The sequence below is a fragment of the Coffea arabica genome, chromosome 8c, assembly GCF_036785885.1.
Source record: "Coffea arabica cultivar ET-39 chromosome 8c, Coffea Arabica ET-39 HiFi, whole genome shotgun sequence".
Classification (NCBI taxonomy): domain Eukaryota; kingdom Viridiplantae; phylum Streptophyta; class Magnoliopsida; order Gentianales; family Rubiaceae; genus Coffea; species Coffea arabica.
This window is the reverse complement of record NC_092325.1, coordinates 14,097,137-14,121,008: the sequence shown is the minus strand read 5'-3', so window position 1 is coordinate 14,121,008 and position 23,872 is coordinate 14,097,137. Positions and strand designations below refer to the sequence as shown.

Sequence of the window (23,872 nt, the reverse complement as noted above, 5' to 3'; positions counted from 1 at the left end):
CTTGATTGGATGTCAAGTCCAAGGCTGTGTTGTTTAAGTCCTTTGTGGTGTTCGGATGAAAAGAAATCACACCAGAAAACCAGAATTTTTTTTAACAAAGCCGAATGTTTGGGTCTGAAATTTGAGTTTGGAAATGAAAAATGCAGCAGGCTTGCATGTCCGTTTGTTGAAGTTTTGCATAGTTAAAGTGTTTGATTTGTTTACCACTTGATTGGGGTACCGTATGCATGTATGATGTGAAGTAGAGTTATGTTTTGAAATAGAGTTCAGCTGCAATATAGCAATCCCATTCGTTGCAGCCATCGAATCATGTTGCTGCATTTTTTTTGCTGTTCTCCCTTTCCGTGACTATCCACCAAATTTTAGCCTTTTCTAATTTGTTATTTAGTCTTGTGTGGAAAAGGGCAAGGGAAGAGTGTTTTCAGTTTGCATGTGTGAGTTCTTAAGACATTTGAATCATGCTCAAGTTCTTGCTGGAAAATGCATTTCAATTTTTGCCGAATCAAAAATTCATGGCTTTGCCTTATTGTTTTCTTCCTTTTTGGTCCCAAGCTATAATATTTGGTTTAGATGATAGTCCCAGCATGTTTCTTCCTGGTTTGTTGGCATGAATTGCGTTTAATTTGAGTAAGGAAAATGGCATGAACTTTGGCTGCGGAAAAGGGGAGTTGCTGAAGTTAAATTGCAGCAGTCTTCCTCTTTCTTTTGCTGTTTAAGTTTCTTTCTAGCCTTGATGATTAGCTCTGTTTTCTCGTTTCAATGAATTTACATGTTTAGTTGATGATTAATAATCAGAATCTTGGCATGTGGTGAATGTTTTGCATGTTGAAATGGAAGGAAAACCTTGACAGAAAATCAGCAATCAGAAATGAATGAAACCATTCGTATGCATGCATGAAACAACTTTCAGATTTTGCACTTTAACCCCTCAAGTTTCCTTTTGTTCCCCTATGACCCACAAATTTGAGAAAGCTAATCAATTGGGTCCCTGTGATTTTTGCAGCAATGCATTATGGCCCAATTACATTCCAATGTCTTGCAATTAGGTTCTAAGGTGTTTGCATTTGAATCATTAATTGATCTTTATTATTTTGGGGACCTTTGAAGCTCTTTGATGATTCATTTTGACGTTGATTGTGATTGATTAGTGGTCGTTCTTGGGTCCTAGAAATGCAAGTTAAAACCATTCATGGACCTTCATTCACTCTTGGATTCTTGAGATATGATGTTTGCTTGGACTTTAATTTTTACTTGGGGACCTTTGAGTTTTTAAATGCTTCAATTAGGTTCAAATGATTTGAGTAGTGCTTGCATTTGGGTCTTTAGTGGATGTTATGCTTGGAGGTTGGATGATCATGTCTTTGCTTGGTCTTTAATTAGCTTTTTACTTCATTAAGTTGTAATTGGGGGAAAATTTGATGATTTGGTGGATTCCAATTGTTTTGTTTATATCTTATAATTAAATTGGTGCGTTAATCCTTTGCTTTGAATGGTTTTAGCACATGTTATCCCGTTAGTTGGTGACTTAGCCCAGTTTAAGTCTCGTCCATTTAACAACTACAAAAGGGAGCGGTATAATTCCTTTTATCTTTTTTGTTTCTCTTATGTGACTCAACGTGCTAAGTGAATTGCATGTCTACTTTGCTTTCCTAGCTTTTCTTTAATGCCTTTTACTTATGTCATTTACTTTTTGTTTCATAAAGTTATTCTTATAATGGGGTATGTGTACACCTCTTGGCTTGTAATAGATAGGGCTGTGGCGAGCAATTTGGTCCATTTTCCCTTTCCCCTTTTGTTTTAGTTAGTGAATGTAATAGGTTCATTAGTTTGGTTGCATGCCTACGTGTTAAGTGTTTAATCGCTTTATTAGGTCCTTGCATCTAGTCAAGCATGCTAAGTGTTATGTGCTATGTGTTTATAAGTGATTCGCATGTCTACTCGCTTTTTATAGTGTGGATGAATGGAATGGATGAATATGCGTCACCACACTAGTCCAACGCTAGTTGTGGCTTCTTTTATCGTTTCCACTAGTCCAACGCTAGTCGGAATTCATAGAATGGGCTAGTCCAACGCTAGACCCTTAGGGATTTCCCCTCGTTAGCACATATTTGCATGTTTATTACATGTCATGCATTCTTTTTAGTTTTATCATTTTGCATGCCCCTCGAACCCCTTTTCCCTCCATTTTAGGATTTTTGCATTTCATGCTAGCTATAGGGTTCATTTGATTGAGAGTCCCCTTAAATATGGGATATAGACGAGTGTGGCTTTTTCTAAGCCTTAGCACGCTTGTATTCCCTCTATAAAAGGGCAAATTAAGTCACGATTTAGGTCTCCCCGTACCCAATATGCATGCATTCCCTAGGCTCATGCATTCTAAATCCACTCTATCATTACACTTTCACTTTTTCTCCCATTTGCACATGTACACCTTTTTATCCCTTCACTTGCACACAAACACTTGTAAATACATTTGCACACCTCCACTTACGTCCTATTATTTTTATTATTTTTCTCACTTCACATATCCTCACATTGCATACATGCATTCCATTCATTTGCATCCCACTCGCATTATTCGTGACTTCTTCAAAGGGTCGTTATTGGGCTTCACTATTAATGTGATTGGCACCACTCAACCTTTGAAGAGAAATTTCCCCCAATACCCCTAGGTCTAGGGTTTGCATTCATGTAGTGCATCCAAATGTAATAAATTCTTTGGTTAAAACAAGAAAATCTTTGATTAAATCATGCAACTAGCCTTGGCTAGGTCGAAGGGGTGCCTTGGATTTTTATCCTTGCCTTCCCCTTCGTCAAATGTGACTCCCGAACCTTTTTCTTTGGTTTACGTGGACTAGGAGTCGTTTAAAAGGGGTTTCTTATTACTTTTTCCTATTTTTCCTTTAAAAAATTCATTTTAGGTGACTTGGTACACCTTAACTCATTACCAAGTGGCGACTCCAATTTTGATTTCAAAAACCCTTTTTAAACTATAATTTTTGGGTCAAATCGTCGCACTCTCAAAACCCCCATCTAGACCCATTTTCCTTTTAAATCACAATTCATTTTTCAAATCACAAATTGAATCAAAAAATACATTTTTAAACCATTTATTTATTTATTCAAAAAATGGGGGCGCGACAGTTGGCGACTCCACTGGGGACATTCGAGAGTCCGAGCAAATTTGATTTAATCAACCATTTTCTTCTTTTAACCTTTTTATATATTACATTTGGGTGTTTAGGATTGCATTTTTCCTTTTATTAGGATTTTTGCATTTCACGCGTATCCAACTACTCCCTCGCTCGCGAAATGTATGATTGGTTGATTGGATGTATGTTTACTTGCTTATCTCGCGCTTGCATTGCATTTGGGTGGGGGACATCACCTTAGAGCCTCGCGTTGGTTCTCGATCCCTCCCCTCCAAACGAGCACTAGCATACGTGCATTCGCTTTATTATTTATCCCTTTTTTTCTTTTAGTGGCTTGTCACGCCACTCCACCCTATTAGGATTTTAGGTGATCCACTTGGACATGTGATCACGACACGATGTGTGTGTAGCATGATCCAATGGGGCACTCAATCTTCCGCTTTAAGCTATGGGTTGATAGCCTTTAGCTTTTAGTCGAAGGTTGAGGATTTTGATAGATTCACTCAAACACGTAGCCGTGACACGATGTGTGCGTAGCGGTGTTTGGGGAATCGCTCGAGCCACCGACAAAGAACCTTGGGATTGATGACCCTTGGTTTCTAAGTCTGAAGGCTCGGGGACCTAAGATTATCGAGTCTAGATGCATTAGCGAACCCTAACCTCATGCATCCATTTTAGAATTGCCTAGGGTAGAGTCAACCTTACCCTATTAGGGACACGATTCACGAGGGGAGGGATCCAACCCCTCTTTCCCTTTTATTGCTTTATTTCTTTGTATTGATTTCGTTGCTACAATGTGTTATGTGTATTTATCTGGCTGAACTAATTTTTTCTTGGTTTTGTGTCCCCATTGCATTCACAAACCCTAGCAAATAAGAGGTCTGGCATGACTTTCTTTTAGAACCTACCCTTGTAGATAGGCTATTGCACGTTTAAAGATTTTTGTATATTGCATTCATAGATTAATGATTGCATATCATTCTAGGCCTACCCTGGCAGATAAAGGGTTCCTTAGGTCACGTTTCATTTCGAATTGCATTTTTTCCTATTTTAATAACTGGCATCATGCATTAAACCCTAGAAAGGGAATGCCATTTAGGCGATCCCATGCTAGGGGATAAGCCACCTTGTGTCTCGGATACTTAATCCAATGAGACTTGCACGTTTACATTTTGTACCATCCAAAGGGGTAGTGCACAAGGTAAGGTAGGATCCAATCATTTTCATAGAGTGATTTTTGGAATATGAACGTCTAATAATCACTTTTTGGCCATTTTATCAAAGTTGGTAAAAATCCCTTGCGTAAAGGACATTAATTTGAAGAAATTCACAAATAATTCCTTATCATTGAGACAGTTAATAAACTGAGGCCAAATCGTGATTTTAGAAGGCTCATAGACTATTTTTTTTGAAACCATCAATGGCCGAACGATTCAATCGATCCATTTTGTCAATTCCTAATCAATTTTGAATAAATCAATTCATTTGACCAATTTACCCTTTTAGGGTGATTTGGTCGATTTTTGCATAAATCATCAATCTCCATTTTATTCATTGGACCAATTTACTCATTTCTTAGGTCAATTCAATCAATTTTGAATAAGTCATCCGATTTCATTTGACTAGTTTACCCTTTTTAGGGTGATCTAGTCAATTTTGAATCAATCATTCGATCCATTGGACCGATTTGCCTAGTTTTAGGGCGAGTTGGTCAAATCATCATTTCACTCGATCTGTTTGATCAATTGACTTCATTCAATTCATTTGATTAGTTTAATTCATTCTTAGGGTTATCCATTCAATTTTGAATAAATGCATTTGACCATTTTACCCTTTTTGAAGGCGATTCGGTCGATTTTTGAATAAATCATCCATTTTATCCAATCCATTTTGTCAATTCATTCACCATTTGACCAATTCATTCATTTGACCAATTTACCCTTTTTAGGGTCATCAGGTCGATTTTTGAAAAATCATCCATTCATTTTGACCAATTTACCCTTTTTAGGGTCATCTGGTCGATTTTGAATAAATCATCAATTCATTTGACCAATTTACCCTTTTTAGGGTCATCCGGTCGATTTTGAAAAATCGTCAACTCATTTGACCAATTTACCCTTTTTAGGGTCACCTGGTCGATTTTGAATAAATCTTCAATTCATTTGATCAATTTACCCTTTTTAGGGTCATTCGGCCGATTTTTGAATAAATCACTAATTCAATTGCATTCATTTGGCCAATTTACCCATTTTTAGGGCAATCGAGCCGATTTTGAATAAATCAAGTTGCGTTCAATCTATTTGATCAATTTACCCTTTTTAGGGTGATCTGATTAATTTTGGATAAGTTAAATTTCATTCAATTCATTTGACCTGTTTCCCTTTTTAGGGTAATCCGGTCGATTTTAAATAAATGGTCAATTTCATTCAACCCATTTGACTAATTAGGGTTTCAATGTCAATTTCAAATTGGAAAATTTAGTCGATTTTTGAGAAAACCATCCATTGTATCCAGCCATTTGATCAGTTGGAGTTTTGACCCGTGCTCCACTAAGAAAAGTTGTCAAAACGAATTCCAATCTCTTCGATAGGAAGTTCGTCAAGGTCAAACCTGTGCGTTTTTGCAAATTCTTGTATCAATCAAAAGTGATCAATCCCTCCGGACGAGGTCCTCGTTTTGACAAGTGACTCTCGTCACTCCGATTGACCAAATTTTTCAAAAAATATTTTCACTCAATGAGTTGATCAGATCCATCAGGTATGGTATAGTGCCTACCTCAGAGGATTGCATTTTCATGCTAGGCCTACCCTTGGCACAAAAAGGGCTCCCCCCATAGGACATGCATACCGATTTTGCAGTTTTGCCTACTAACTTTGGGTATTTTTCTTTTGTTTTCCCCCTCCTCTGCATTCATAAAAATGTTTCAATAAGACGAAAATATTCTTCTATATCTGATGCTAATTTTAATCCAATAAAGTTTGAAGATTACAAATGTTATTTGATTCTTGGGCAGATCCTACAATGAAAACATAAATGATCTATCTGGAAGTTCTACGCTAAAGCCTCTGAGAGATGTTGTAATTGTTTTCCAAAGGGAAATTCTGTTTATTTGATTTGTTAATACATTTTGTTTCAAAAGAAAAGGAGACAAAAAGTGTATATGTGGAGCTCTTTACAAGTTTCTCTCTTCTCATTTGTATCGTAATTGAATGAGAAATTTTGTTTCAAACTTTTTCAGTAGTAAAATTTTTGGACAATCATTGTTTTGTGTATATTTATGTACATTTCATTCTTTATTCTTACTCATTGGAGATTTCATGATGAATTTTGAAAAATAAAAACTAAGTTGAGATTTTTTTCAACCTCCAGCCTGAATTTCACAAGTGTATACTCTCCTAAAATCCTTACACTCGATTGGCAATCCGAGCCATACAATAAGAGTGCTCAGGAAAAGAGGTGAATGGTCACTCAAAAGGCCCAATGAGATACCTTCACTTAACCCCAAAATAAAATCAGTCACATTGATTGATAAATTGCAAATTGGGGCCATCTTTGCTTGAAAATATCCATTGTGTTTAACCGATTCAATTCACATCTAAGTGAAAGCAAAAATGTGCATTATTCTTGTTTGTTTTGAAAAGTTGGAATGATACTTTGAGCAGTCTTTTCTCTATCTATACAGAGTTTATCATTTGCTCTCCCGTTTGAGCCTTTAAAAGAATAATTTCGTTTCAAATAAGCGCCTTGATGATCACTACCCTACATGGAAAATTGTTAAATATCAAAAGGGAGTGGATTTTCAATGAGCATTGCGTTACTCTGATTGTCATGAGGTGTAAGAATGATACTTTGGCCATCATTTCTACGACCTAAACACCATTTATCCCTTGCATCCTCATTTGAGCCAAAAAAAAATTGGTGGTTCTTTTCGAGTGCACATATGATCGCACCCCACATTGGGGAAGGAGATTGGGAAATTTTGAAAAAGGAAAAAAAAGAAAAAGGGGAAAGGGAACCGCAGATTGGAAAAATTTGATTCCACTTGGGTTCCAATTTTGAAAAGAAGAAAAGGAAGAGATTTATCCGCACGGACCGCCTATGTGGCACAAATATGAATGAATAAGGGTCTTCCTCAGTCAGTAATTCAGATACATGCAAAAAAATTTCGCATTAATGAAAGTTTCCTTTCAGAGTTATTGTAAGGAACGGAATAAAAGTCAGGCCCTCTTCTTTTCCAATCAAACGTTCTATCCCTAGTTTTCCTTTTTTAACCTTCAGAATAAAATACTTCATTTGGCAACCCCTGAGAATCGCAAACCCCACACTGGGGCAAGTTGGAGTTGAAAAGGAAAATTTCAAGAAGTGAAAAAGTGACAATGCCGCAAAATCAAAAGAAAAGAAAAAAGAGAACCTCAGTACAAAAGTAAACTGGGGCAAATTTTGTGAAAGTTCAAAAGAATGGCAAAAACTGAAAAATCAAAAGAAGAAAGAAAATGAAAGAGAAAAAGCCTCAATTGAGCATAAACTGGGGCAAAATTTTGATTTAACCCTAAAATAGGGTTGGCACAACAATGCGATCTCAGATTACTTAAACCATTCTTGAAATCTGCTTTCAAGCCTTAACTCTTCTAAACACCCCACCTGACCCCATTACAAAAGTCGAAAGTCCTGACTTCTGTTCTTTGCAATGGCCCTGTCAAGAAAATTTCTGATGTCGGAAAATTTTAGCTGTATTTCTGAATTGTTTGGGTATGGGGTTGACACTACTCACCATGTGAAAACCCACCAAGTTGAGGGAAAGGAAAAAGAGGCAAAAAGCAAAGTAAGAAAAGTAAATGCAAGAAAAGCAGAAAAATTCGACGTTGAAGTCCCTGGTGAATGATGAGAGGAATACAAACAAATTCTGAGATCTTTGAGTTCAGAATAGGGGCAGTTTTGGAAAAATGCGATCTTCGGTGCAATGTCCTTGAAAGACTTATCCTTCAGCTATCGTTTCAAGCCACATTACAAGTTAATAAAGTCCATCGTTGACTTATTCCTTCATGACAATCCAAAGTGAGGATTATGCTCGTAAGAAATCCATCAATCATTTGTGATCATGGGGGTATAACCAGTTTTCACAGGTTTAGCTATCGCTTCTACCCATTTTGGTACAAGTTTAAAGCTTATATGTTGACTAAATTTTCTTAAGAAATAGGGGTGACAAACTATTTGCTTTCACTAAGATGTGATATTGAATGGATTACATACGATTGGGGGCACAAAAACAAGATAAATCTTGATTTCTCATTTCCCTTAACCACCTCAAAATCAAAAATAACACCCACTTGATTGGTCCTGAAAGATGAGAAGTGGTAATCCATTACCCTAAGCATTTATGCTAAAGTGGGAAAGAAATCTTTTGTAATTTGGAATTATTTCGAAAGATTCATCATCAAATTTTCTGTTAGGAAACACAGTTTCTTACATTGTTCAAATAAATGGAGTGTCATCCAAACAAATTTTTTGCAATTAAATAAGCCCACGCTGGGGCAAATTTTCATTTGAGGGATTTTGCAAAATAGGCCCATAATGGGGCAAATTTTCATTTACAAGATTTCGCAAATTGTGCCCACACTGGGGCAAATTTTTATTCATGGGATTTCACAGAATAAGCCCACACAGGGGCAAAATTTTTATAGTTCATTTGAGGATTTCGTCCAAGAATCAAATAATGCATTTTTCAAATCAATCACGCTGTTTCTTTTCATGAAATTCAAGTGCATGTCATATTTTGGTAAGCCCCTGTGCAGGTATTCATAGTTGAAATCGACGAAGGAGCATCTGGTGATGTGGAAAGCAGACGCCGAAGAAAGAAAAGAAAGAAGGGAAAAAGGGCCCTACACTGAGGGCAAATTATTTTGAAAAAGATTCTCTCGAAAAATCAGAAAAAATTCAAAAATCAAAAATCAAGTTCAAATTCTTGTTTCTTGGAAAATCAAATTTCTTGTTTCTTGACAAATCAAATTCAATTTCTTGACCAATTGGGTGGCAGGACTGGGTCTTATCCCACTGGCCATTCACAAATATCACATTGGGCCTGGACTTCGTGCCGCCAACCTTCCAAAAATCAAGTTGGGCCTGGACTTCGTGCCGCCAACCCTCCAAAAATCACGTCGGGCCTGGACTCTGTGCCGCCGACATCCTATTGAGTCTGAAATTTGTGCCGCCAGTGCAACCAAGGCAGGTTTGGGTGTAATCCCACTGATCAATTCATCATACTGGGGCAAATTATTTTGGGAAGTTTTTCAAAAAATTAAAAAAAAAAATCAAAAAAAAAATCAAAAATCAAAAAATCAAAAAAAAAATCAAAAACTCAAAAAATCAAAAAAAAAAATCAGAAAAAATTAAAAAAAAAATCAGAAAAAAAAGAAAAGAAAAGAATCAAAATCAAAATCAAATCAAGTTTCATCACGGCAGGTTTGGGCTTAATCCCACTGACCGATTGTCAAAAGCATTTTCGGGTCAGTCCCACGACCAAGAGCTTATCCGGGTCAGTCCCATGATCAAAAGCATTTTCGGGTCAGTCCCATGATCAAGAGTTTATTCGAGTCAGTACCATGATCAAAAGCATTTTCGGGTCAGTCCCACGATCAAGAGCATTTTTCGGGTCAGTCCCATGATCAAAAGCTTATTCGGGTCAGTCCCGTGTTAAATTTCTGTCTGGGTCTATCCCATTTAAATTTCTGTTCAGGTCTATCCCATTTTACATTCCTGTCCGGGTCAGTCCCGCTTAAATTCTGTTCGGGTCAGTCCCGTTTAAATTCCTGTTCGGGTCAGTCCCGCTTAAATTCCTGTTCGGGTCAGTCCCGCTTAAATTCTGTTCGGGTCAGTCCCGTTTAAATTCATGTTCGGGTCAGTCCCGTTTAAATTTCTGTTCGGGTCAGTCCCGTTTTAAATTTCTGTTCGGGTCAGTCCCGTTTAAATTCTGTTCGGGTCAGTCCCGTTTAAATTCTGTTCGGGTCAGTCCCGTTTAAATTCCTGTTCGGGTCAGTCCCGTTTAAATTTTGTTCGGGTCAGTCCCGTTTTAAATTCTTGTTCGGGTCAGTCCCGTTTAAATTCATGTTCGGGTCAGTCCCGTTTAAATTCTGTTCGGGTCAGTCCCGTTTTAAATTTCTGTTCGGATCAGTCCCGCTTTAATTCTGTTCGGGTCAGTCCCGTTTAAATTCTGTTCGGGTCAGTCCCGTTTTAAATTCTTGTTCGGGTCAGTCCCGTTTAAATTCATGTTCGGGTCAGTCCCGTTTAAATTCATGTTCGGGTCAGTCCCGTTTAAATTCTGTTCGGGTCAGTCCCGTTTTAAATTTCTGTTCGGGTCAGTCCCGTTTAATTTCTGTTCGGGTCAGTCCCGTTTAAATTCTTGTTCGGGTCAGTCCCGTTTTAAATTCTTGTTCGGGTCAGTCCCGTTTTAAATTCATGTTCGGGTCAGTCCCGTTTAAATTTCTGTTCGGGTCAGTCCCGTTTTAAATTTCTGTTCGGGTCAGTCCCGTTTAAATTCTTGTTCGGGTCAGTCCCGTTTTAAATTCTTGTTCGGGTCAGTCCCCGTTTTAAATTCTTGTTCGGGTCAGTCCCGTTTAAATTTCTGTTCGGGTCAATCCCGTTTATATTCCTGTTCGGTCCAGTCCCGTTTAAATTTCTGTTTCGGGTCAGTCCCGATTTAAAATTTCCTGTCAGGAGTCAGTCCCCATCATTTGAGAAGTTCACCGCCGAATAATGCTGGTAAATATTTGGTGTCTACTTCTTTGTCTCAAGTTTTTTCAAAACTCAGACAAAGAGGGGCAAACTGTAGACACCAAAATTTTGGTGTTTTATTATTTATTTATTTACTATTCGTTTTTTATTTGTTCTATTTTTATTCGTCACAATTAGTTTTATTTACTTTTAGTTTTAGTTATGTTAGTCATTTTAATGTAGAATTTCTCAAAAAGGAAAAAATATGTTTTAGTTGTTTGTGTTTTAAATTCAATGTTTTCTTGAAGAAAAAATGAAAAAATGAAAAAATGAAAATAAAGGAAAAAATGAAAAAATCATAATTTTGTGTCTTTTATTTCTAGTTTATTTATTTTTGTCCAATATTGCTTAAACTGTTGTTTCTTAATTTTATTATCATTTTTTAAATTACTTCTTAAAAAAAAAAAAAAAAAAAAAGGATCGTCGCGGCATGCAAGCTGCGTTTTTCTCGCAGCTTGCAAGTAAGGGCTCGGCAGCCCTTAGCTGCAATTATAGTAAAGATGTTTGAGGGTTTAAGGAAGGAGGGTCATATAAAAGGAAAGCAACAAAGGCAGCCGCAAGAGGGAGGCTCTCGAAGGAAAAAGGAAAAACAGAGGAAGGAAATAGAGGAGCTGGGTTTCGGGCAGACAAAGGAGAAGAAATAAGAAAAGAGGAGAGTGAGGGTGGTGGCTGCCAATCTGGAAAGAAAAAGAAGATAGAGGTGCGGCGGTGGAATTAGAAAGGAGAAAGGAAAAACTGAGAGACGGATAGAGATGAGATAGCTACGGCTGAGGGCTACTGGGTAGAGAGGAACCAGAAAAAGGATAGCCATAAATCTTGGGGCAAACGAAAAGAAAACTTGCGGATAGAAAAAGGTTGCAGACTGCGCACGAAGGAGAAAGCTGCAGCCGAGGGGATTCGAAAAGGGAGGTTTGAAACGGAAAATCTGTGGAAGGAAAATAGCAAATTGGAAAGATTTGTTCTAAAGTCAGAACCTTTTTTCCGCAAGCCTCTTCATTGAAGGTAACAATCACTTTCTTGATTCATGTTTCACATGGTTTTTTATTGTTACTTTGTGTGAGGACTCGCAAAATCCTTACATATTTCTCAAAAATTCCCTTTTATTTGAAAATTATTTGGAAATTATTATTTCATGTTATCCATGGTTCAATCACCCTAGAAAAGTGCCAATGACCATAGGAAATTAGGGTTTTCCTATTCGTTTTCAATTCAAGGTGAAATCGGATTTTTCGTGTAACCGCAGTATAATTATCCGGTACCGAGTAAGGATCAAATTTGGTGCTTAAGAGTGACTTTTTAGTGAGAAATAATATGTGGTTAGAAGCAATGATAAAAAGTTAGTGAATTGGAAATAAAAACCCTAGTACGTGCGATTTAAGAGAAAACGCGTCACACCGACGTGTACCGTGCACTACCGTTTGAACCACCACTTTCTTGCCATACAAGTTTATTACTAATGGAGCAAAATATCTCCTCTCTCATGATGACCTCTTGACCGAAATTTGTGGCTAAAATGCAAGGAAAGAAAGAGAAAATTTTGTGGTGGAAATCAAGCCAAGTGTTGCCTAAACTTGTGGTCCAAATTAATCCTAATCTTCTTGCTTTCTTATCTTACAAACTTAGCTCATTCTTCTTCATTTTTTCTTCTCCTTGGCCGAAATAAGAGAGAGAGAGAGAGAGACAAAGAGAGTTCATCTCATTCTCCTTCATTTCTTCTCCAAATCTTGAAAAGTTTCTTCTATTCGCGCAAATCTACTCCGATTAAGTTGTTATCTAGCTCAAGTGCTACCTACCGGTGTAATTTTCTTGAGGAACAAAGACCTTGAACACTTGTTTCTAGTTGCCTTGGAAAGGTATATATGCTAGAACCTTGATTCTCCGATTAAATGCATGATTAGTTGCTAAATATGTCACATATGGTTGAATTATTGATGTATGTGGTGAAATAGAGGCTTGGATCATGATTTTTCCATTTTATTGGAATTTTTACAGTTTTCCTATGATTCTTCTAGTGCTTAAAATTTGGGGCTTTGCTGTTTAAAGTCTAATATGGGAAGTTAAGATGGTGAAGCAAGCCAAAAATAAAGAAATTAGCATTTGATTTCAAGAATTTCCAGATTTCAGGGACTTGAAAATTCAGTTCTGCCCGTTTCTATATCACCTAGTTAGAGGCCGAATTTGGCTTGGCATAGAACATGAAAGTTGTAGAGAATGATATTTTATAGTTTCCCACAAAATTTCAGCTCAATCGGAGCAACGTAACTTGTGAAAAGACGAAAATACCCTCATTGATCTAGGTTACTTTCCAGAATTCCGCGTGGACAGTTTAGTCTCTTTGGTTGTGTTTGTTCACTATAATCCGTTCAGATTTAGCCAATTGTTAAAACATGAAAGTTTTATTTCCATGTCTTAGCTTTCCAGTGCCGCCAAGAACGCCTTAATCGGACCTCGGTAGACTGAGATATGGTCATTTGAATGCATTACGGTTGATTAGCCGAATAGTTGGAACCAGGTTATATGAATTGAGGAATTTGATTAGATTACACTGAAAATTTGATTAAGTGCTCTTCATGAAAATTGTAGACTTTTGTTTTAGCTTCGAATTGGTATAAGTTGCACCTCAATCCGATAAGCGTAGCCTCGGATGTGTTCTATCCATGACCACACGTCAAATCTGTCTTTTGTAACTTCATTTCCGCACTTGATATTAGCTTAATTCTTGTTCTTGTATTGTTTTGAGCCTATGGAATGGCTATTGAATTGAAATTATATTATGGATAATTTTGGGTTGGATTGAGTAAAAGAATGAAGCCTAAATGGCTGGAAAAGTAGGTAAACACAAAGGGCATGCTGCCCAAATTTTCGCTCGAGGACTAAGTTTTTATTTGAACTGGTATACTTACGTTTGGTCTATGAAACCCTAGTTATTTTGTCCACGGGTCTAAATGTCCTCGTTTCGCTTTAAAGTCTTTTATACATTCTACTCTATAATTGTCAAGTTTCTTGGATAGCACCTAATTGTTTGTGCTAGGTGAGCTGTAATATTCTTTTCGTTTAATCTTAGGTTTTCTCGGTGATTAAAGATAATATCCGGAAAGATATTTTGCCGTTGTTTTTCATACATAGGTGAGGGTTCTATATACGTTTTGTTTCTATGACTATGTGGATTGTTGGGTCTATGTGATTATTTGTGACTATTTGATTAAATGTTACTTGTTTTCTATGATTTCTAAAATGAACTTTTTTCTAGGTGAGTGTGTACTTTATCGCACTCGACCTAAATAAATATGAAATTTTCAATGATTTAATGATGGAAACATTAGTTGCGCATGATGTAAGCCTTTTGGCTGAATTGGGCCCTGCCCTTCGTTACCGATCGACTCGAGCCAGAAGCGGACTCGGTCGGGCGATATGGTGACCCTGGGTGAATTTGGTATACTCGAGTATTACCTTGTAGTCCGGTTACGTCCGGATGGGTGGAGTCCGGCCAATATCCGGATGGGTGGAGTCCGGTCAACGTCCGGAAAAGGGGATGAACGAACAAAAGGATGAACGAGGGATTGTACTTACAAAAAATGTATTTTCAAACGATTGGAGGAATAAGGGGAAATGTCAGGGGAACGAACGAACAAACAAATAGCTCCTCGTGAGCCTGTATCCTTTTAATGAATGTATTATCATTGCTTTATATTGAACATGTTTTCTGGATTAAATGTTATTACATGACTAATGTTCCTTGTTTAATTACTTGTTTATATATATAGAACCTCACTGGGCTTTTAGCTCATACCACGTCAATTGTTTTCCTTAGCAGGGGAGGCGAGCAAGGACGAGAGTTCTGTATAGTCTAGTTGATCTAGTTCTTTGGCCTTGTAATGGTTCTCGCCCTAGTGCTTGGCACGGGCTGGTTGTATGAGGAATGAGAACCTTCGTATATTCGATGTTTGTACTTGAATGGTAAAAACTTTGAAGACTTCTGGTGTGTAGAAGTTTCTTATCTTTTACTTGAGCATCTTTTGTCTATGGATGTATATACATGATTTGAGTTCCATAGTGAGTGAGTCCTGGCGAGAGCTGGGCAGGCGACCCGCTGAACCCTGGGGTACGCCCTAGGGGGAGGTGGGGCCGTCACACTTTTGAAATCTATCTAGAGTGGCAGACAGGTTCTTGACCTGTTATCTTTCTGTCACCTAATGGTGCATGATAGAACCTGATTAGTTAGTGTTTGTGTGGGTCCTTGATATATTTCATTGTCTGAGTCTGAAACGCCGGGTTTGAGTGAAAGGATGGCTAGATGAAGTTGTCGTCCTCTGCTGAAGGACGCAGCTTCAATCGCATTTTTTTTTTCTTTTTTTTTTTTTTTTGCATAAAAGTTTTCCAAGAGTTTGCGTCATTTCTGTCTAAGTTTTTGCTTGATTGGATGTCAAGTCCAAGGCTGTGTTGTTTAAGTCCTTTGTGGTGTTCGGATGAAAAGAAATCACACCAGAAAACCAGAATTTTTTTTAACAAAGCCGAATGTTTGGGTCTGAAATTTGAGTTTGGAAATGAAAAATGCAGCAGGCTTGCATGTCCGTTTGTTGAAGTTTTGCATAGTTAAAGTGTTTGATTTGTTTACCACTTGATTGGGGTACCGTATGCATGTATGATGTGAAGTAGAGTTATGTTTTGAAATAGAGTTCAGCTGCAATATAGCAATCCCATTCGTTGCAGCCATCGAATCATGTTGCTGCATTTTTTTTGCTGTTCTCCCTTTCCGTGACTATCCACCAAATTTTAGCCTTTTCTAATTTGTTATTTAGTCTTGTGTGGAAAAGGGCAAGGGAAGAGTGTTTTCAGTTTGCATGTGTGAGTTCTTAAGACATTTGAATCATGCTCAAGTTCTTGCTGGAAAATGCATTTCAATTTTTGCCGAATCAAAAATTCATGGCTTTGCCTTATTGTTTTCTTCCTTTTTGGTCCCAAGCTATAATATTTGGTTTAGATGATAGTCCCAGCATGTTTCTTCCTGGTTTGTTGGCATGAATTGCGTTTAATTTGAGTAAGGAAAATGGCATGAACTTTGGCTGCGGAAAAGGGGAGTTGCTGAAGTTAAATTGCAGCAGTCTTCCTCTTTCTTTTGCTGTTTAAGTTTCTTTCTAGCCTTGATGATTAGCTCTGTTTTCTCGTTTCAATGAATTTACATGTTTAGTTGATGATTAATAATCAGAATCTTGGCATGTGGTGAATGTTTTGCATGTTGAAATGGAAGGAAAACCTTGACAGAAAATCAGCAATCAGAAATGAATGAAACCATTCGTATGCATGCATGAAACAACTTTCAGATTTTGCACTTTAACCCCTCAAGTTTCCTTTTGTTCCCCTATGACCCACAAATTTGAGAAAGCTAATCAATTGGGTCCCTGTGATTTTTGCAGCAATGCATTATGGCCCAATTACATTCCAATGTCTTGCAATTAGGTTCTAAGGTGTTTGCATTTGAATCATTAATTGATCTTTATTATTTTGGGGACCTTTGAAGCTCTTTGATGATTCATTTTGACGTTGATTGTGATTGATTAGTGGTCGTTCTTGGGTCCTAGAAATGCAAGTTAAAACCATTCATGGACCTTCATTCACTCTTGGATTCTTGAGATATGATGTTTGCTTGGACTTTAATTTTTACTTGGGGACCTTTGAGTTTTTAAATGCTTCAATTAGGTTCAAATGATTTGAGTAGTGCTTGCATTTGGGTCTTTAGTGGATGTTATGCTTGGAGGTTGGATGATCATGTCTTTGCTTGGTCTTTAATTAGCTTTTTACTTCATTAAGTTGTAATTGGGGGAAAATTTGATGATTTGGTGGATTCCAATTGTTTTGTTTATATCTTATAATTAAATTGGTGCGTTAATCCTTTGCTTTGAATGGTTTTAGCACATGTTATCCCGTTAGTTGGTGACTTAGCCCAGTTTAAGTCTCGTCCATTTAACAACTACAAAAGGGAGCGGTATAATTCCTTTTATCTTTTTTGTTTCTCTTATGTGACTCAACGTGCTAAGTGAATTGCATGTCTACTTTGCTTTCCTAGCTTTTCTTTAATGCCTTTTACTTATGTCATTTACTTTTTGTTTCATAAAGTTATTCTTATAATGGGGTATGTGTACACCTCTTGGCTTGTAATAGATAGGGCTGTGGCGAGCAATTTGGTCCATTTTCCCTTTCCCCTTTTGTTTTAGTTAGTGAATGTAATAGGTTCATTAGTTTGGTTGCATGCCTACGTGTTAAGTGTTTAATCGCTTTATTAGGTCCTTGCATCTAGTCAAGCATGCTAAGTGTTATGTGCTATGTGTTTATAAGTGATTCGCATGTCTACTCGCTTTTTATAGTGTGGATGAATGGAATGGATGAATATGCGTCACCACACTAGTCCAACGCTAGTTGTGGCTTCTTTTATCGTTTCCACTAGTCCAACGCTAGTCGGAATTCATAGAATGGGCTAGTCCAACGCTAGACCCTTAGGGATTTCCCCTCGTTAGCACATATTTGCATGTTTATTACATGTCATGCATTCTTTTTAGTTTTATCATTTTGCATGCCCCTCGAACCCCTTTTCCCTCCATTTTAGGATTTTTGCATTTCATGCTAGCTATAGGGTTCATTTGATTGAGAGTCCCCTTAAATATGGGATATAGACGAGTGTGGCTTTTTCTAAGCCTTAGCACGCTTGTATTCCCTCTATAAAAGGGCAAATTAAGTCACGATTTAGGTCTCCCCGTACCCAATATGCATGCATTCCCTAGGCTCATGCATTCTAAATCCACTCTATCATTACACTTTCACTTTTTCTCCCATTTGCACATGTACACCTTTTTATCCCTTCACTTGCACACAAACACTTGTAAATACATTTGCACACCTCCACTTACGTCCTATTATTTTTATTATTTTTCTCACTTCACATATCCTCACATTGCATACATGCATTCCATTCATTTGCATCCCACTCGCATTATTCGTGACTTCTTCAAAGGGTCGTTATTGGGCTTCACTATTAATGTGATTGGCACCACTCAACCTTTGAAGAGAAATTTCCCCCAATACCCCTAGGTCTAGGGTTTGCATTCATGTAGTGCATCCAAATGTAATAAATTCTTTGGTTAAAACAAGAAAATCTTTGATTAAATCATGCAACTAGCCTTGGCTAGGTCGAAGGGGTGCCTTGGATTTTTATCCTTGCCTTCCCCTTCGTCAAATGTGACTCCCGAACCTTTTTCTTTGGTTTACGTGGACTAGGAGTCGTTTAAAAGGGGTTTCTTATTACTTTTTCCTATTTTTCCTTTAAAAAATTCATTTTAGGTGACTTGGTACACCTTAACTCATTACCAAGTGGCGACTCCAATTTTGATTTCAAAAACCCTTTTTAAACTATAATTTTTGGGTCAAATCGTCGCACTCTCAAAACCCCCATCTAGACCCATTTTCCTTTTAAATCACAATTCATTTTTCAAATCACAAATTGAATCAAAAAATACATTTTTAAACCATTTATTTATTTATTCAAAAAATGGGGCGCGACAACACTGGGTTGAAATCCTTGCATTTCGGTTTGGGTTGTCAAATTAGTGAAGTTTGTTTGAGTTCTCACGCTTAGACATATCTAGGCCAAAGTAGAAAAAGCTGCTGCATTTCTTATGTCTTTGCTGTTTTCTTCTTCACAAACAGCTCATCAAGTGAGTTTTGTCACATAATGTGCTAGTCAATCTTGTTTCGAAAAGGGAAATTGGATGAGTGAATTGAGTTTGCAAGTATGGGTCTAAAAATACTTGAGCTATGATCGAATGCTTGCTGAAAAGGAACAAGTCAGGATTGCCGAACCTTTTGCATAGAATTTTCCAGCATTGGCATGATTTTTCTTCTATGTTTTGGTTTGTTTGAATGTTGAAATTGTGTGTTATGATGCTTAGATTAGTTTTTGGATGTTTTGGTTGAAAGGTTTTTGATCAAAATTGGTGTTGAGATTGATATGTACTTGCAAAAAGAAAAATGAAAATTGCAGCAGGCTTGGAAACAAAAGGAAGCATGTTTCATTTTTTAGTTGCAGAAGTTTAAGCCATACGTAGCTGCATGTTTTGCATGAAAATAACTTCTGAATTTTAGCACTTTGACCCCCCAAGTCTCCCTTTGCTCCCCTGTGGCCCAAATAATTGGGAGAATCAATCAATTTGACCCCTTTAACATGTTATTTTCCCTTGATTTGCTTTCATGGGATTATTGAACAGAACATGCATGAGTTTTTTGGGATGAGATTTTGAGGTTTCATTAGCTTTTAAGAGACTTATGACTTTAATTTGGATTCTTTATTGTTTAATCCTAGCAAATTGGTTTTTATTTGTTTTTATGTGATTTTTATCATTTGATTGGAGGTCTCACCTTAGGTCCTTAATTTTATTTTATTTTATAGTAATAATAAATTGATCCCTTGAATATTCTTTAATTCTTTAAATGGATCTTTGTTTGTTTAATTGGATGAATAGGGGTTGTTTAACTTCTTTGAATGCTTTGTTTAATTATTCAATTTCATATTTATTCTTTTTCTTGAGATTTTGTTAATTAAAGTGATGCATTAATCCCTTGTTTTGATAGTTTTAGCCCAAGTTATCTCTTTCTTTGGTGACTATAGCCCAAGTTAAGTCTTGTTCACTTTATTAGCATCACAAACGGGGGAGGTATAATTTCTTTTATCCTTTTTTTTTGTTTCTCCCCTATGTGATCCAACGTGCTAAGTGAAAATTGCATGTCTACTTTGCTTTCCTTACCTTTCCTTAATTCATTTCATTTATTTCATTTACTTTTGCTTTCATTAAGTTATTCTTTTATGGGGTATGTGTACACCTCTTGGCTTGTAATAGATAGGGCTTGGCGAGCATTCTTATCCACTTTCCCCCTTCCCCATTTGTTTTAGTTAGCGAATGTAATAGGCTCATTAGCTTGATTGCTTGCTTTTGTTGCTACGTGTTAAGTGCTTTATTAGGCTCTTACATTTAGTCGAGCATGCTAAGTGTTATGTGCTACGTGTTTATAGGTGATTGGCATGTCTACTTGCTTTCTATAGTCGTAGATGAACTTGATGGATGAATGCACGTCACCACACTAGTCCAACGCTAGTTGTGGCTCATTGCTCCGCTTTCCACTAGTCCAATGCTAGTAGGAATTCCTAGATATGGGCTAGTCCAACGCTAGACCCTTAGGTATCTCTTCTTGTTAGTACACATTTGCATGTTTCACTACATTTCATGCATTTTTCTTAGTTTTTTAGCATTTGGCATGCTCCTCCAATCCTTTTCCCCTCATTTTAGGTTTTTGCATCCTCATGCTAGTTATAGGGTACATTTGCTTGAGAGTCCCCTTTCGATAAGGGAAACGAGCGAGTGTAGCTACAAAATAGCCTTAGCACGCTAGTTCTTCCTTCTAATCAAAGGGAAAATTAAAGTCGTGAAGTTAGGAGTCATTCCCGTACCCGACTTGATGCATTCCTCTAGGTTCATGCACTCTCATTCTTATCATATCACTTCCTCACTTTTTTATCCACATTGTCTCACTACTTATATTTTTCTCAATCCACATGCCATGTTTGCACATTTTTCTTCTTTTATCATTTATTTTCTACCTCACAAATTGCACCCAATTGCACTTATATGTATCCACTATCATATTTTCATCCATTTACACATAAACACCTTTATTTTCTCAATTGGCACACTTGCACTTTTCTTATATTTGCACACTTGCACTTTTCTTACATTTGCACACTTACACTCATAATTGAGTCTTCATTTGCATTGTTCATGACCTCTAGGAGGGCTTTCCTTATTGGCCACCACAACTCATGTGGTTGGGACAAAAAAGCCTCATAAGAGACATTTTAGATTTAGAATTGCATTTTTCTTTCCTTTTCATATTCATTAGTCACATCCAACATGCAACACATATTTTGGGTAGAAGAATTAGGAAAAGTAGGGCTAAGTCACGCAACTAGCTTTGGCTAGGGTAAGGGAGTGCCTTAGGCTTTGCCTTTGCCTTTTCCCTTATCAAATGTGACCCCCGATCCCTCTCTTTGGTTGCGTAGACCTAAAAGTTCTTTAAAAGGGTTTGTTTACCTTTTCTTTCAAAATAAAAATCATTGTTTTGGGTGACTTGGTACACCCTAACTCTATACCAAGTGGCGACTCCATTTTTTCATCCAAAAAACCCTTTTGAACTTTATTTGGCCAAACCGTCGCATTTCACAATCCCACGGCCTTCTACTTTCACTTTCACACCTATTTTCAAAAGTGGGGCGCGACACAAACAAAAGGTGAAAACCATTCACGAGTGGCCTACACCTAAGTCCGTGGGGGAGGTACGAAGCTTCCATGGTCTCGTGGGCTTCTATAGGAGGTTCATGAAGGATTTTAGCACCATTGCCGCACACCGTTGACCGAGCTCATCAAGAGGAATGAGAAATTCCATTGGGGACATCCGCAAGAAAAGGCTTTCAACTTCTAAAACACAAACTCACACACGCACTAGTGTTAACTTTACCTGACTTTTCTAAAACCTTTGAAATTAATTGTGATGCATCAGGTATTGGAGTCGGCGCTGTATTGACTCAAGAAGGAAAACCAATAACATATTTTAGTGAAAAGCTAATTGGGGCTGCTTTAAATTATTCGACCTATGATAAGGAGTTGTATGCTCTCATTCGAGCTTTACAGGTGTGGCAGCACTATTTAAGGCATAAGGAGTTTGTGATACATAAAGATCACGAGTCCCTTAAGTACTTAAAAGTACAACACAACCTCAGTAAGAAACATGCACGGGGGATTGCGTTTGTGGAGTCTTTCCCTTATGTGATCAAATACAAAGCTGGTAAGTCCAACGTGGTCGTGGATGCACTATCTCGCAGGTATTCTCTAGTGGCCACCTTAGATACTAGATTATTGGGTTTTGCGATGATTCAAGATTTATATGCTCAAGATGCTGATTTTGGTGAGATATATGCCTCTTGTAAAAATTCTGGTCAGGGTAAGTTCTTCTTATCTAATGGTTTCCTCTATTGCATAACTCACTTGTGCATTCCTATGAGCTCCATTCGTGAATTACTGGTAAGAGAATCTCATTCTGGAGGATTAATGGGTCATTTTGGAGTCTCTAAAACTTTGCAAATCTTGCAGGAGCACTTCTATTGGCCGCATATGAAATGAGATGTAGAAAGGGTGGTGGATCGATGCATTACCTGTAAGCAAGCTAAATCCAATGTACACCCTTATGGGCTATATACGTCTTTGCCAATCTCTAGTGCACCTTGGGTAGATCTTTCCATGGATTTTATATTTGGATTACCTAGATCTAGGCATGGCCATGATTCTATCTATGTTGTAGTGGACCAATTTTCTAAAATGGCACATTTCATTGCATGCCATAAAACTGATGATGCATCTCATATTGCTAACTTGTTCTTTAAGGAGATAGTAAGATTGCATGGTATCCTAGGACCATAGTTTCTGACCGTGTTGTTAAATTCCTTAGCTATTTTTGGAACACCCTATGGGCTAAACTAGGTACAAGGTTGTTGTTTTCTACTTCTATTCATCCATAGACGGATGGTCAAACGGAGGTAGTTAATCACACCTTGTCCACTTTGTTGCATGGACTAATAAAAAAGAATCTTCGAACGTAGGAAAAATATTTACCTCATGTTGAATTTACTTACAATAGGGTTGTTCATTCTACTACTTGCTTTTCACCGTTTGAGATTGTCCATGGTTTTAACCCACTAACACCTCTTGATCTAGTACCTTTACCTAGTCGTGAGCATGTTAACTTAGATCGCAAGACATGTGCAGACTTTGTCAAGCACTTGCATGAAAAGGTCCATGCTAATATAGAGAAGCGTACTGCTTAGTACGCTAAGCATGCTAACAAGGGACGTTGCAAGATGGTGTTCGAGCCTGGTGAGTGGGGATGGTTACATATGCACAAGGAGTGATTTCCAGCTCAGCGTCGTAATAAGCTATCTCCCCGAGGTGATGGTCCGTTCCGCATTCTGGAGCTTATCAATGACAACGCGTACAAGCTTGAGTTGCTAGGTGAATATGGGGTTAGTGCTACTTTTAATGTTCCTGACTTAGCTCTATTTGATGCAGATGATGAGTCTGATTTGAGGGCAAATCCTTCTCAAGAGAAGGGGAATGATAGCATCATGGCTGTTCAAGGTTCGGATATAGCTTCAAGTCAAGTTCGTGTTCCAATCGGACCAATTACAAGAGCTCGAGCTAAGCATCTCAAAGAACAACTTAATACCCTTGTCCAAGCTGTCCATGAGTCGTTCAAGGGGTTCTTGAATATTGGAGATGTTGATCGACGCACAAACAAACTCGTGCATTGCATTCAAGTCACGGATGCTCAAGAGTGAAGATGTGATCTTGGAAGCCTAGCTTCTATGGCGCGATAGCTGTCTTATCCTATTATGTTTAGTTAGTTTCTATTATGTTTAGTTAGTAGTTGAGTCAAATAAGGAAACTTGCATTGTTTCCAACACCAATTAAGTTAAGTCGTATGGGTAGTTTCCTAATATTCCTTGGCGTCAAAGTATCATAGATTTGGTTGGTTTTGAGGGTCTTGTAAACTCTATATAAGACTCCTTTTCATTCATTAATAACAACAAGAAATTTTTCAGCAAACTTGAGTGAGTTTTCGCATAGCTTTCGAGCTTCCTTTGACCAACTTAGAGGTTCTCTAAGTGTTCAAGCTTCGGCTTATCAATCAAGAACTGCACTTGATTGTGGCGCCTTCTATCAACACCTTTGGTTCGCTAATCCATTAGTTTGTGGGTTGTGATAATATCAAGATTGTTCACAATATCAAGGATGAGAAGGGTCGTAAGGTTTCGCTGCCAATTCCAAACTTGAATTCCACCATCAAGATCCGAGCTTGTG

At 37.6% G+C, this 23,872-nt stretch overlaps 1 protein-coding gene across 1 annotated transcript in view; it reads left to right on the top strand.

The window, feature by feature from the left end:
* LOC140013395 (uncharacterized) overlaps positions 1-23,349 on the top strand; it is a 28,672-nt gene extending 5,323 nt beyond the window's left edge. Inside the window, exons 3-6 of the mRNA XM_072062665.1 lie at positions 21,519-21,959; positions 22,109-22,172; positions 22,653-22,828; positions 22,931-23,349. Coding sequence (XP_071918766.1) covers positions 21,519-21,959; positions 22,109-22,172; positions 22,653-22,828; positions 22,931-23,349 — 1,100 coding nt within the window. The remainder of the gene's footprint in view (positions 1-21,518; positions 21,960-22,108; positions 22,173-22,652; positions 22,829-22,930) is intronic.
* The last annotated feature ends 523 nt before the right edge of the window (positions 23,350-23,872 follow it).